Source organism: Rana temporaria, chromosome 2, assembly GCF_905171775.1.
Source record: "Rana temporaria chromosome 2, aRanTem1.1, whole genome shotgun sequence".
Taxonomy (NCBI): domain Eukaryota; kingdom Metazoa; phylum Chordata; class Amphibia; order Anura; family Ranidae; genus Rana; species Rana temporaria.
In genome coordinates this window covers 505,641,672-505,657,273 of record NC_053490.1, presented here as the reverse complement: position 1 = coordinate 505,657,273, position 15,602 = coordinate 505,641,672, and the positions used below count along the sequence as shown (strand labels likewise).

The following is a 15,602-nucleotide window of genomic DNA, read 5'->3' as shown; positions in this document are numbered from 1 at the left end:
TGAAGGGAGTGTGCAAAGGGCATATTTCTCGTGCCAGATCAGTTTCCCAGGCAATGAGGCATAAATTCTGCATATATGCACAGAAATTAAAGACATTCTGGAAATATGGCATAACATTCTCAATGCCTTCTACACAGAATAGTAAGAGAGCAAGAGCTGCATTTTTTTTTCTTTTTTTTTTTAGGAAAAACAAGGATTATCTTTTAGTAGGAAAAAAGTTCAGTACAGATTTCTCCAGCCAATTTAGTTTTGCCAATATAATGTAAGGTAGGGCATGCCAGCAATAACAAGGTAATTTGAAAACACATTTAATGGCATCATTATAGGGAGGGGGTACCACAATTCAAGCTCCACAGGATACAAAGGCCTTCAAGGTGTCAGGAGGAGGAAATAACCCAAGTTTGGCCTAATATAAGGCACAACTTGCCTGGTCCAGAATAGAAAATGTCTACCAGATGCCCTCTTTTTTGTAGATTTTCGCATACGTAGGGGGTGAGCAGTGCTAGAAGCATCCATCCAAAGAGTAGCAAGTACTGCCTTTACTAGGTCCAGACTAAATAGCGAATGGAGAGAGACTAGGTGAGGAAGTTCCATAATGGTGGTGAAAAATCTTGAAACACCTCTGCCAGATTTTCCTAATCCCCTTTAGTAACTGCTTCTTCATGTCTCCAGAATTTCCAGTTTTATCCCATCAGGATAATCAGGGGGTAGCACCCTCAAGTTCTAGAAGTGGCAAATTGTAGACTCCAGAATGAGGAAACCTTTATTAATTTAAGAACCAAGTTTCCTTAGGGCCCTTACAGACTCGCACTGCCTTTGTCCTAGGTTTCCGCTCCCAAGTACCTGCAGTCTTGCACTGCCAGATGAGGGTCTTCCCACATGGAGTAGTCACAGAATGGATGCAGATCAGGGGGTGCAGTGTGTTCCAATGGCTGTGTCTTGGTAGAATATGGCGGCCAGATATGCAGTTATGAGTCCTAATAGGACATCAGACAGAAATGAACTTCAGGTAGGGTAATAGAAACCGGTTGCATAATTTGAATAGGTTAATGTTAGGACGTTTCCCATAAGGCTAAAAGCAAATATCTTCTCCAAGGACAGAAGGCATCCCATCCTCCAAGGACACTAGCAAAAGAAAATAACTGGAGTCTCACGGAGTGTACAGGTTTATATAGATTCACAAAGGGGCAGACAAAGTGAGCCTCTCAGTGTACAGTCACCTGGAGGTGGTAGCATACAACACATGCTGGTCTATGAATCATTTCTTGTATCCTATGCTGTATGATAAAGATAGTAAACTATTATATTAGAATGCAGCATCTTTTGATGTACTTGAAATACAACTAATGTCCCCATTTTACAATTATGCATGCCAAGTAAAACTTCCTTACATTTATCTAGTAACCCAATGTAAAGCATACTTCTGATTTTAATAAAATGTGATACTGTATAAAGTAATAAAAAAAATAGTAACAAAAAACTCTGAAAACGGACTTCAAATCAAACATCTTTATTCCAAAGTTACAGATAAAGCAATGTGGAAAGACTTAACAAACGTTAATACAATCTTTGTAGACCAGTTCTTCATACATATCCCTTCACATATGAGAATGCTCATAACAGTAGTGGTTGCGATAACATATGCTTTTTACACACAATCTTCAATGTGCTTTAAAACGTTATCTTCATGTAATGATAATCCAGAAAATAGCAAAGTATATTTGGATCCTGTAGCAAAGTGGGTTGGAACTGGCACCACCGGTGTACATTCTCAGCATGTCCTGGTTGCAAGGTGAATTCATTCCTCCGTGCATGCGGAGGCGTTGCATCATCCTGGGCCTGTCATTCCTGCGTGCATGCGGGGGAGTTGCGTCATCTTGGGCCTGTCAATCAGAACAGCCAGACCTAAAATAAAACCGGGGCAAAGATACCAGCAGCAGCAAGAGTGCTCAAAGACCACACATCACTGGAGGGGAAAGGACGTATGGCGGACTTTAGTTATTGTACAGTGCATGTTTTAAAGTGAACCCAGGTACAAATGAGAACATAAATCTGCAAAAAAAAAATGTCAAAATGGAATAGCTCTCAAGAACATGGTAATAATGGTTTAAAAAAAAATGCTTCAAATCCACTGGTGCAAATGCTGAGGAAATACATATAAAATATTTTCCTTAACACCATATATTATAGGTTTTAACCACCAGTAAAAAATGTTGGTGGATGATGGTCAAGTTTCTGTGAAAATGTTTTTAGTTAACTTACATCATGCCGCCACATTTTGGTCATTTTAACACTGCAATATGGCTGGACATCAAGTCTTATGAATAACAGAAACCCTATTTGGTGGCTAGAAAATCATCCATGATCCACTCTTGCATTATAATTTTGCAATGTGCTTTAAAGGCTGTGGTATGTGGCTACGTGAATATATCCAATAAAGGTTATTTACTCCAGTTTAACATTCATATGCTTCTTGATCTTCTATCCAATTAAGACATTGCCAATAATTTTGGGCATCCCTCATACAAATCTTCATAGCCTTCAATGCATTTGTGTCTTGAAATCTGATTATCTGTAGTCTGAAAAATCTTTAAGAAAGCCACCAAGGAAATCCTAGACGATCTTCAGAATTTATCCTCAAATTGACAGTCACTTTCAAACAAGTAGAAGGTATGCTCACGAGGGATAGACTCAAAGGGACGCACTTTCAACCTGAAAATTTTTATTTCTTTTTTTAAACAAAATCTGAACCAACATGGACAATGTAAGTATACACAAAATGAACTAAAAAGGCAGGAAAATAGTCTGAGGTTATAGAATTGAGGCTGACATTTTAACACCGAAATTAGGTGACAGTCTATTCAAGCAACATACACCTAAATGGACATCAAACCGTTTAATCAGTAGTTTTTCATGTGCAGTATCGAACTAGCTTTTGGAACTATGCCTGAAATATGCTTTTAATTCTATTACAGCGTAAATGGAAAGAACCGTATGCCATTATTAGGTGAAAAGGCAAAAAAAAAAAAAAAAAAAACTTTAGAAGATATTTTATTACACCTACATCAATACTTTCAAATTATCTTTACAGAGATTGCATTGAGAGGGAAATATTTCCCAGATCTGTTAATTTAAAGGAATACCATTATGCAAATAAAACTAAAATCTAAAACTTTAAAAGTTCTGGAGAATAGGGAAGGGTTAAAATCCTTGCCATGTTGTTTTGCTGTCTGTGTACATATGGAGAAGCCTACCTTTTTACTTCCAGAGAAAACAGGAAACCAGTAGAAATCTCACAAAAGGGGACCCCGCCTTTTTAAAATGGTTGCCATTGAAAGATTTCCCCACACCTCCTGTTCTAGGAACAGCACTAAAAATTTGGATCTCCTTTCACTTTCTCTCCTAATGACAATGGTCATCAGTCCAAACAGAGAAATAAACCCTCAATGGGCACTGAGACAGCAATAAAAACTTGCCAGAAGTTCTAACCCTCCCCCACCCTATCCAAAACTAAAAAAGGTTTTATCTATGCACTTTAATTTGGTTTATGTAAAGGTACATTGAAAGCCACTAAAGACTATGGGAAATCGTACCCTGCTTACCTTAAGAACATAAAAGTCCAATCTCTTGTTATCAGCAGCACATGTCCTCCCTTCCCTGCTTCCCCTCACTCCTGATACGAACAAGGCTGAAGACAAACAATCAGATCAGAACCAGACCTCAAAACCACACCTTATGTTAGCTATGAATTAAAAATACATTTATACTGGCTAGGATTGCCAGTAAGGAATACATATAATTGATGGTCATAATGAAACTACAGAAAAAGCATGGTAGCTATTGCCTGTTCAAATGTCCTAGATTAAAGCTGAATTCCAGGAATTCAGCCACCTTGTAAAATGTGAAGGCACCAAGAGTCCACCTAGAGCAGCGTTTCCAAACTCCAGTCCTCAAGGCACACCAACAGGTCATGTTTTCAGGATTTCCCTCAGATGAAACGGCTGTGGTAATTACTAAGGCAGTGAAACTGATCAAATCACCTGTGCAAAATAATGGAAAGCCTGAAAACATGACCTGTTGGTGTGCCTTGAGGACTGGAGTTGGGAAACACTGACCTAGAGCACAAAATACCCTGGACTTCTTTCTATATACATTTGACAGGTTTATTAGTCTGCCGGACAGAGACGCCAGGATCTGACAGAGTAGCACACAGAGAGGCTATGCCCGTCCCTCCGCTGCCCATTCACAGAAGCCTTGGTATTTTGAGAATGTGTTCACATAATACCAAGGCTTCTGTGATTGAAAAAGAAGAGGTGGCAAACATGGAACCTGCAGCGACTCTACTGTTGCAGATGCAGAGATCAGAAGAATTCCCTTCGGGGTCCTGGAAAAACAGGAATAGCCCATCTTACAGGAGTACTAAAAACCTGTCAGATATAAATAATAGCGATAAGTCCAGGAGATGTCATGCGCCTCCTTGGTCTCAACTCCTATTGTGCCTTTACTTTTTAAAAAGGAGCCAATGTCCTTGAATTCAGCTTTAAGTGTTAACATACAACAATGGCTGTTTAGGATAATTTATGTAAGCAAAATAAACAATATGGTTGATTGTTCAATTTAAAAAGAAACTACTTTAAAAAGGAAACAACTTTTTATATAAATGTGTGAATGCGATCAGCTAAGGACAATGATCAATGATTGTTAAAGGAGTTCTCTGAGCTAAAACTTTTAACCCCCGCTGTGCCCGGGCTGTAAAACTATACAAAATAAACCTTCACTTACCTGCCTACGATCCCCCGTTGTTCCGATATCGCCATCCCGTTCTCCGGTCCCGGTCTCTTCCACTTCCTGGGGGTCGGTGACTCACAGTGCGCTCAGCCTATCAGCGGCCGCAGCAATGTCCCGTCGCGGCCGCTGATAGGCTGAGCGCACTATGAGTCACCGACACACAGGAAGTGGAAGAGAACGGGACCGGAGAACGGGACGGCGATATCGGAACGGGGGATCGTAGGCAGGTAAGTGAAAGTTTATTTTGTATAGTTTTACAGCCCGGGCACAGCGGGGGTTAAAAGTTTTAGCTCAGAGAACTCCTTTAAGATATTGTTTGTGTATAGATTAGGAGTGTGTATGTACAGGGATAAATCTATTATATGTGCAGCCTCCAGACACTCTAGTGACTGTGCCCTACTTGCCCATTACTTTCCTTAAAATGTATCTCAATCAAAAATGTAAGTATAGCGTACAGCTCCTTGAGTCTCCTTTTTTACTATAATTCTTTTTGTCAGACCTGAATGGACCATCCATTGCCCTCTATGGAGTGGCAGATGTAAACGGACATATGAGCAGGTGTATATGCTGGTGGCGTTTGCCTGCCTGAAAGAGCAGCAAGATGTAGTGGCTACATTCGTTTTATTTTTTCAAGACTGGTTTTCCTTTAATTTTCATTGGGTAATCCTGCCAACAAAACAAGTGTCCCTTTAAGTCTACACTCATTTCTCTACAGTATTGTTTGAGGGAGGCATTCTTGCCACTCATGTTGGACTTCAAACATGTCAGCACATCTCCATTAAATGGTTGATTGATGGAAGCAGTACTTTGCACAAAGATAGAGTTGACTGTGCTTTCTTTTCAGCTTACAGCAAGTCAACAGATTTTCTGTACTTGCTGAAAATGTTCTTGGCCTTAAAAAAATAAAAAAATAATGCAGCCACCACATCCAAGGACTGGTAAAAACTGCAAAATTATAAATTTTTCCTTTTAGGATTAGATACTTTTTAAATTAAAGTTTACGGAAGAGGTCTGTATAAAAAACAAAAACACAATTGACATGCTCCACTGAGACCACCTTTGCAGTCAATAGACACTAATCACATTCTCCGATTTACTAAGCAACTTTTAGTTGTTCAAAACACACTGCAGTTACGATCTGCAGCAGGTATCAACTTGACATCAAACACTCAATACGTTTGCCTGCACTGGTAGCATGGTGCAGAAGCACCAATGCGATCTGGTAGCAGTGAGTTTCCCAAAGCAGAGCATACATTACTTTTGGTGCGGTGCAATTTGAGGCCACTTAAAATAAAAGGCCTCAAATCGCAATGGCCTGAACTGACTGAATCGTACAGGATTGTGCTGCCTAGTGTGAACTGGCCCTCAAATAAATGGTGAGAAGCCATGCTCCTTGGGGCTACATCTCTGGATTCAGGAAAGAAGGACTTATGGATTTAGAAGGCCAAAGACAGAAAGAAATTGGTTGGGTTGAATATAAAGCAGCTTTGGTATGTGCTGATCGCAGCTTGCCTTGCCTGGTGATAGGGGCAATGGATGGTCTGGTTTTCAACTACTTAACCCTGTGAATCAGGATTCTTCGCATTATTGAACCTAAAATCAGAGTAGAAATGAAGTTGATGTGTCAAGTGACATTTGATTTACATCAAGTATCTGGATCTCAATTCCATGTGTTACAAAATAAAAACAAACGATCAAGCTAGCTATATCTTGTGAGATTTTTTTTTTTTTTTTTACTTGTTGACTTGTGACTTTTCAGTTCCTAGCTATCCATACGTTAAAGTAAAACCAAGCTAATGACAGCTATTGAAGTCATACTAGTACCTAATAGAACCGGTGGCGATGATGATTTCAACAGTCTGATGAAGGGGGTATGGGGGACATATTGGCCAATCCATTGGGGGTCTGAAATCGTAAAAAGGTTAAGAATCCCCGTTTTCGAGGGAGCATGTACAAATCTGCATAGGAAATAAAATAAAAAGTAAAAATTTTAAAAAAAGTCGATTAAATATCTCCTTTACAACTCTGTATGCCAAGAAGACACACTACAGTGATGTTTAGGGATCAAAAAAAAGAAGAGTAAAAAATTCTGTGAACAGCATAGAAAAAACATCCGAGTTTTAAAACATCTGCATAGCCATTTGTCCATCAAAGCTGCATGTAAATTCGTTGTGTGGGGATAGGATAAATTACAAAAGGCTATAAAGTCAAAAGGCTATATTCTCTGCAGATCAAGAATGTGTGACTGGGGGGGTACCAGAGTTAGCGCTATGTAAGCTCCTTGGCACCATCTTGCAGCCTGTATTTTACACAGTCACAAATTCTGCAGAAAATAGCCATAGAACATTTGATTTGGGCTCATTCGCACAAAACACATGTGCAGATTTGATGGATAGTCTACCATGTTTTTTTTTTTTTAATATAACCTCTTAATGTCATCTTTTAGATATTAAGTCTTTGGCAGCTCCTATGCTTTACATACAAAAGATAGATACTGTAGAGAAGGGGCTGTTTAAAAGTATGAAAGCACACTGTGCATGGCATTTATATACAGTGCACTTGCTCAATGCATGGCACTGCATCATTTCAAAAACAGTTGTTTGTCAATATACATGCCTTAAAAACAATCTAATCATGGGCCCATACTAAGGTTTCTTATAGGCTTCCACTATATTTGATCTGGTTACAAGACCAAACCCATATTCTATAACAGTAGTCTCCAAACTTGTCAAACAAAGGGCCAGTTTCCTTCAGACTTTAGGGGGGCCAGATTGTGGCTAGTGGAGGTAGAAGTGTCCAGCACCCAGCATTAGTTAGAATAAACATGGCTTCAGGATTGGTTAGCAGGAGGAGGAATAGTGCCCCGGTATTAGTGGGAGGAATAGTACACCACTACTGGCATCATAACAAAACAAGGGAATTATATAGGGACTTTAAGTATACCTCCAAAGATAGAATATAAAAGAAACCAGTAAAATATACAACTTTATAACACCATTAAAACGTATACGATTTAATATTCCATATACGGACGCTCTCCCCCTTTGCACCATATGACCATTATTTAATGTTGAAGTGTCCATCTTTATATATATATAATTGTGATTCCAAGGTCCTGAGGAAGCGGGGGTTCCTGTGAAAGGAATCCCCCCTTCAGATGGTGATCTCATTGGACCCTTACATAATCATCTTTTTGCAAAGTCCTTTTTAAGGATATGTTCTAAATTGGCAAAAGAATTTAGGTGATGACCTGATTAAATCTCTCAAATGTTAAGGTTTTTTAACCTGTATATTTTAATTATGTTAAAATAAAGTTGTATATTTTTATAAAGGTGTCCATCTTTGGAGGTATACTTAAAGACTCAATATATTTCCCTTCTTTGTTATGACATTTTGGGGAGGACGCCCTCCAAAATAGTGAGATCTTTATAAAATGCCCCTCCCCTTTAATACATCATTGGTATCAATGGAAGGAATAGTGCCCCAAGGACCAGACAAAGTCTAGCAAAAGCACACATCCAGTCCTCAGTTTTGAGACTCCTGTTCTATAGAACCATTACACGTATGCAAATAATGCAAAAACGTGCAATATAAAGTACAGCTGTGCTTTTATTTAAGGGAACGTATTGGTCCCCCTCCCCCTTTGAATGCAGCCACCACATATAAGAACTGGTAGGTTGCAATATATTATTTTTGTTCCCGGCTTTAGAAATATGCTTTCAGCCCTTTATGGAAGAGAAAGTTACACATGTGCTGTACTAGAGGTTCCAAAACTTGGTTGGCTTGGGAGTCGCATAAAAAAAAAACTATTTGTAAATCATTGAAATAAGAAAATAGTATAGATCACATAACTGCTGCTCAATTTGTATACTAGTATAACAGCAGGTGACAAGACAAACTGAAAATAGCGAGAACCACATCTGGATCAAGCGCCATCATTTTTATGCTAAGAAGTATTATAAATAGGACCAAAAGGAGTGAAGCTATGGAGCTTTGAAAGGGATACCACCAAGTCCTCCCAAAAAGTAAACCCATAGTATAGGAAGTGAATATGCAGCAGCCACTGCTGACTTCTTCTAAACATGCTAGTTGTATGACGGTCATGGTCATCTAATGGCTTCAAAACTTCAGGACTCAAACAAAAACAATGTAGGATCAGGATTTCTGACCCAATTCTGTCCAACTTAAGTTGGACTTAACGATCTTAATATTTTTTTCAGGTCAAAATCATATAAGTGATTAAGACAAAAACAGACTGATGGTATTCTTAGCAGGAGATGAGGAGAGTCGGCCCTTCTTTCATGACAGGTTAAAGGTGATGTTTCAAGCTTTCACCCCAGGTGTAAAATGATTGCAAGTGGAAAGCAAATGTGGCCATTAAGTTAATAGCTAGAATTTAAAAACCCAATCGAATTACAGATTAATACATTCTAGGTGCATCAAAACACAAGCTCCTTTTGTTTCTAAATAAGCCATGCCCTTAGCTTGTCCCCAGCCAGCAGCCGCACAGTAGGACCCTCTATGTGGAGAAGCAGTAGTCTATGTAGACACAACATGGCTCCTGAGTCTGACCAACAGCTCTGCAATCAGCAAACTAGCTCCTTACTGATGAGAAAATGCCAACTTAGACTCTGTATGGATCCAACTTTGCAGATGCTGCCATGGGACAGGTTTTTTTCCTTGGGCTGTGGATGCTTTCTAAAGAAAAATGAACTGCCTGTTTTTTTTTTGGGATAGTTTTGTCTTACTGCAGAAGTTAATTTGTCCATCCTTGACTGTTAACCTTAGAAGCACCGTTTCCTAAAACACTTCAACCTGATGAATCCCTCTTTTGTATGTTTGGGAATGGCCCATGGTCCATTATTAGGTAAACTACAGTTACAATAAAAATTAAGTGAACCCTTTTGGAATGATATGGATTTCTGCACAAATTGGTCATAAAATGTGATCCGATCTTCATCCAAGTCGCAAAAATTAACAATCAGTCTGCCTAAACTAATAACACACAAAGAATTAAATGTTACCATGTTTTTATTGCACACCATGTAAACATTCACAGTGCAGGTGGAAAAAGTATGTGAACCCTTGGATTTAATAACTGGTTAAACCTCCTTTGGCAGTAATAACTTCAACCAAACATTTCCTGTAGTTGCAGATCAGACCACAACGGTCAGGAGTAATTCTTCACCATTCCTCTTTACAGAAACGTTTCAGTTCAGCAATATTCTTGGGATGTCTGGTGTAAAATCGCTTTCTTGAGGTCATGCCACAGCATCTAAAATCGGGTTGACGTCAGGGCTCTGACTGCGCCACTCCAGAAGGCGTATTTTCTTCTGTTTTTAAGCCATTCTGTTTATTTACTTCTATGCTTTGGGTCGTTGTCCTGTTGCAACACCCATCTTCTGTTGAACTTCAGCTGGTGGACAGACGGCCTTAAGTTCTCCTGCAAAATGTCTTGATAAACTTGGGAATTAATTTTTCCTTCGATGATGGCAATCCGTCCAGGCCTTGACGCAGCAAAGCAGCCCCAAACCATGATGCCCCACCACCATACTTCACAGTTGGGATGAGGTTTTGATGTTGGTGTGCTGTGCCTCTTTTTTTCCACACAGTGTTGTGTGTTTCTTCCAAACAACTCAACTTTGGTTTCATCTGTCCACAGAATATTTTGCCAGTACATCCAGGTGCTTTTGTGGAAACTGTAAACATGCAGCAATTTTTTTTTGGACAGAAGTGGCTTGCTCTGTGGTATCCTCCCATGAAATCCATTCTTGTTTAGTGTTTTGCGTATCGTAGATTCGCTAACAGGGATGTTAGCATATGCCAGAGACTTTTGTAAGTCTTTAGCTGACACTCTAGGATTCTTCTTCACCTCATTGAGCAGTCTGCACTGTGCTCTTGCAGTCATCTTTACAGGACGGCCACTCCTAGGGAGAGTAGCAGCAGTACTGAACTTTCTCCATTTATAGACAATTTGTCCTACTGTGGACTGATGAACAGCAAGGCTTTTGGAGATTTTTATAACCCTTTTCAGCTTTATGCAAGTCAACAATTCTTAATCGTAGGTCTTCTGAGAGCTCTTTTGTGCAGGGCATCCTTCACATCAGGCAATGCTTCTTGTGAAAAGCAAACACAGAACTGGTGTGTTTTTTATAGGGCAGGGCAGCTGTAACGAACACCTCCAATCACATCTCATTGATTGGACTCCAGTTGGCTGACACCTCACTCCAATTAGCTCTTGGAGATGTCATTAGTCTAGGGGTTAACATACTTTTCCCACCTGCACTGTGAATGTTTACATGGTGTGTTCAATAAAAACATGGCAACATTTAATTCTTTGTGTGTTATTAGTTTAGGCAGACTGATTGTTTATTGTTGCGACTTAGATGAAGATCAGATTACATTTTATGACCAATTTGTGCAGAAATCCATATCATTCCAAAAGGTTCACATACTTTTTATTGCAACTGTATATCGTCAAAAGCATTGTGACGCCTGCCTGTACACGCATATGAACTTTATGGACCTTGCTCTGTGCACCTGTGCGCAGTCATGTTGGAACAAGAAGGGGCCCATTTCCAAATTGTTCCCACAAAGTTGGGAACATGAAATTGTCCAAACTAAGGGGCCAAGCCCAACCCCTGAAAAAAAAACTCCACACCATAATCCCCCTCCACCAAATGATTTGGACCAGTGCCCAAAAGCAAGGTCCATAAAGACATGAATGAGCGAGTTTGGGGGTGGAGGAACTTGACTGGCCGCTTAAGAGTCCTGACCTCAACCCAAAGGACTAAGACTGGGATGTTATTAAAGTTTATGTGCATGTAAAGGGAGGTGTCCCAATACAGTATGTTAAATTACTGTTCAGATAAATCCTTTATGTGTTAAAAATAAAAATAATGCCTTCAAAGCGATTGTTTAAAGTGAACCATAATTAAGATTCTCAATATTTAACACTTAAACCAGAACTCCAAGCAAATTTTAAAAACAGTTTTGCCCCAGTTACGGTATGTATTAAGTGTAATTATGTGTTAACATTTTGCAAGTGTAAATTCTGATGTCCATCTTATGCACCTCACAATCTTCTACATTGCAAATATTAAATTCACAGTAAGAGGTTATGTACTGAGCTAATCATGTTATATTGCATTGCCCAGTGCTAATAATCTAGAATGTTAAGTAAAGTAATTGGAACTGGAAGGAGGAGAAGTGCAGACACAGCTTACATGAGAAAGGGAGCAGAATAGGAGAACCTAAGTGGGGTGATGATTCTCATTCACAGTCCAATGAGCTGGTAATGGACACATTGATCTGCAAAAAGGAAACAGTGATGTCAACCTAGAAACTACGTAGTGGGCAATAGTGTGTAGAATAAAGTCTAAAAGAAAAAAAGATTAGATGATAAGAATTAAAACACTAAGTATTTCACATATATGCATTTAAACTGTGTGTTTGTCTGGAGTTCTGCTTTTTGTTTTTACAAAAAAGTAAAAAAGCAAATTGTGCATCTCTAGTTTATAAGTAGACTTTAGTGTTAAAAAAAATAAATAAAAAAAAATAACCCTACACAAAAAGATTAAACTACTCAATAGAATACACAAAAACATGCAGATGAGAAGATGAGATATATATATAAAAACTCTTACTTATCTTTATTTTAGGATTTTATTAGTTCCCCTCCTGCCCCAGAGTGACATCAGCACTGGATCAGCACCATCCACCTGCTTATCGGATCACATGTGATCAGAACTTCTGAGCGCAATCACGGCCTACAACTACAACTAAGGAATCGAGCTCTGAAGTTATGACCTGATTGGAGGAAGAGAAATAAAATCCTGAAATAAAATAGAGCTTCAATAATAAGTAACAAGGGAACACAAAGGCGTGGAAAAGCAGATCTCTGTGCATGCAAATGTTTTCACTGCAGGTTAGGTGAGCACTGTATTTTTGACTACAACCTAAACTATCTAAATAATAAATTACCCCTAGCCCCAAAAATAGGCATATGTATATTACAACATGAAATGTATAGTAATAAAATGACAGTTTATCTAAATGGGGTGCAGACACAGTTTGTCTGTTCTATCTGGAAGTTAACTTAAAGTAGAATCTGGCTTTACACCCACAACTTGGTTAAATAACCTGTGTAAGAAAGATGTATATACTTAGATATTTAAAGGCCGCTCTGGGTTCAATCATGTGTGCCAGCTTCCTTTGCGTCAGCCAGCATTGCTACAGGGTTCGGAGAAAAGGGAGTATGACAGATAAGCCATTGAAGCCCATGGGTGACATCACCACTCCAGGCTTTACTAGCTGTTGGAACGCTCTCTCCTCTCCCTTGAAGCCGCTTTTGGACACAGGGGATGATCATGTGACCAAACCGGGGCAGAATGAAAATAGGCGTGTGTGTGTGTGTGTGTGTATATGTATATGTATGTGTATGTGTATGTGTATGTGTATATATATATATATATATATATATATATATATATATATATATATATATATATATATTTTTTTTTTTTTTATTACACAGATGTGTTAGCTTGGTAGTCTGGTTGATATGGCCCTAGATAAAATGAGGCTTTTCTCTGTACCCACTCAGTTTTAAATATACCAAACTGTACAGTAGAACAGGATTAATTGTATTGACTATATAAGCAGCATCTTGTCAGCCGCTCCAAAAAAAAAAAAAAAAAAAAAAAAAGAGTTTTACATTATAAGTAGGTCTGTATTGCAAGAAATATTTGTCTGTACTTGACTGTCTTTAAGCCTCATATTCATTAGAAAATGTAAGGATATCTAAAACACACTTTGCAGTAAATGGAATTCCATCACCTTTTAAAGTATGTTTAAAGCCAAAACGAGTTTTGGGTAGAGCAAGGAATGGTAAAGATCCCTGCCGGTTTTATTTATTTTTTTGTATGCATAAATTTTTTTGTCTCAAAGATGCCACTAAAAATAATAGAAATGGTCTCAAAAGTGAGGGTCTCTTTCTTCAGTAAGGGGGAAGTCCCCTCTTAGTGGAACACGTTTCCCCCACACTTTTTTCTCTGGTGTCAACTGTAAAATCTTAGATTTCCCATCAAATTCTGTCCCAGTGACAATCAGCAGGACAAAGTGGAAGAATCTTTAAAACAGGGACAAACAGAAAAAAAAAAATAATAGAGGTTCTAACTTTTCCCTGCCCTATAGAAAACTATAGTCTAAAGAGTCTATTAAGTAACACAGGAAGTCTTTATTCTTTAGGTTTTACTGCTGTCTACATGGAGACTGAACACTTGCAAACAAAAATACAAAACCTACAGGCCAGCCTAGAATATAACCTCCTCAGTATTGGTACTCCAGATTGACTCCAAGAAAAGGATTTTGTAACAAGTAGAAAAATCATATATTCTTTCTTAATCAAGGGACACAGGAAGTCTATAACCCTTGGGATGTTAAAAAGCAGTCAAACTGAGGGAGCAGGGGGCAACAAAGCAATTGTAACTAGTTTCCAAAAAAACAAGAGCGCTTTGGACTGTCTGCAGTTAAAAAAGCTGTTGGAAGGCCCTGGAGCCAAAGCCTGGCATCAGATGAGGGTCAAAAACCAACCTGGTATAACTTAATGAACATAAAACAGAAAACCAGGTGACAGACATGCAAATCTGGAAAACCGTTGATTGAGGTAAAAAGCACAAGCTTTTGGAAGAGCTGTTGGAAGGCCCTGGAGCCAAAGCCTGGCATCAGATGAGGGTCAAAAACCAACCTGGTATAACTTAATGAACATAAAACAGAAAACCAGGTGACAGACATGCAAATCTGGAAAACCGTTGATTGAGGTAAAAAGCACAAGCCTCTGCTAGACCAAACTCACAGGTCTAGCAGAGGGTATCCTTACAGGAAGTGGTGGTATCCCATCTTTGAGACCATAATCTTGGTCGATGGTCTACTGAAGAAATTAGGTCATGGAGACAAATGAAAGATCAGAAATATAATATTCTGGTTGAGGAAGAATCCAGAATATATCTCAAGTTCTGGGCTCGAACACCACCTTAGTCCTATGCAGAACCAAAAGTGGTTCCTTACAAGATGGGGCAGCCAGGTTAGACACCCCTCACAGGAGGTAATGGCTACATGTGTATGAGAGTAGAGAGGAATGTCTAATGGGTTCACATGATGGTTTCTAAATGTTAAGACTGAACCGAATTCATGGAAACAGATAGGGGGAGCTACATGGAAGAGACTCTGTATAAAAAGGTCCTAAAAAAATCAAGATCCATCTGCACGAAGGACAGAATTCGTTCCAGGGTGGAAGCCTTAAGGCTCACACCAAGTGAAGTGGGACTGTCTAAAATGAAAAAAGATCATATAGGATGGTCAAATGCTGTGGAGACCATAAAATCTCCCAAAGTTCAAGGATGTTGATAAAGATTCAAGACTCAAATAACCCATGTCCCTACACTCACAGGGTTACAATGTAGATATTTGCCACCACACATAACTTGATGTGCAGGCAAATATCCACATTGTGACTTTCTGAGCCAGTTTCCAGCTGGTGGTTGCTACACCACCCAAATCTTCTAGAGCTTCAACCAGGAACATGTGCAATGGGAATATGGAGTATTACATTCACAGGGTGCCCAAGCCTCCTTTTCCAGCCCAACGGGCTGGTGTCTATCAAAAAAAAAAAAAAGAGAAGGAAAGTAAGGATTTCCAACTCCAGAAGTGAATTACTGAGCAACCATGCCAGAGACAACCTGATAATAGATGACGCAACAGACGTCTATAGTAAAAATGGGCAAGCGGTTCTCAAAAGAGGCAAATACCAGACC

At 39.1% G+C, this 15,602-nt stretch overlaps 1 protein-coding gene across 15 annotated transcripts in view; it reads right to left on the bottom strand.

The window, feature by feature from the left end:
* The window catches only part of SON (SON DNA and RNA binding protein), a 182,819-nt gene that overhangs the window by 24,787 nt on the left and 142,430 nt on the right, over positions 1-15,602 (bottom strand). Inside the window, exons 7-8 of one of the 15 annotated variants that reach the window (XR_005747148.1) lie at positions 3,603-3,688; positions 1,495-2,712 (exon numbers count right to left, since the gene is read on the bottom strand). The exons of 10 other annotated variants lie outside the window; for them this stretch is intronic. Coding sequence is in view for 3 of the 5 variants with exons in the window: in XM_040338927.1 (XP_040194861.1) it covers positions 6,640-6,693 (54 nt within the window). In the remaining 2 variants the exon portion in view is untranslated. Of the gene's footprint in view, positions 1-1,494; positions 2,713-3,602; positions 3,689-6,612; positions 6,747-12,014; positions 12,100-15,602 lie in introns of those variants that run through there. 4 more of the 15 variants (XM_040338927.1, XM_040338928.1, XM_040338929.1 and 1 more) reach the window with 4 other exon arrangements.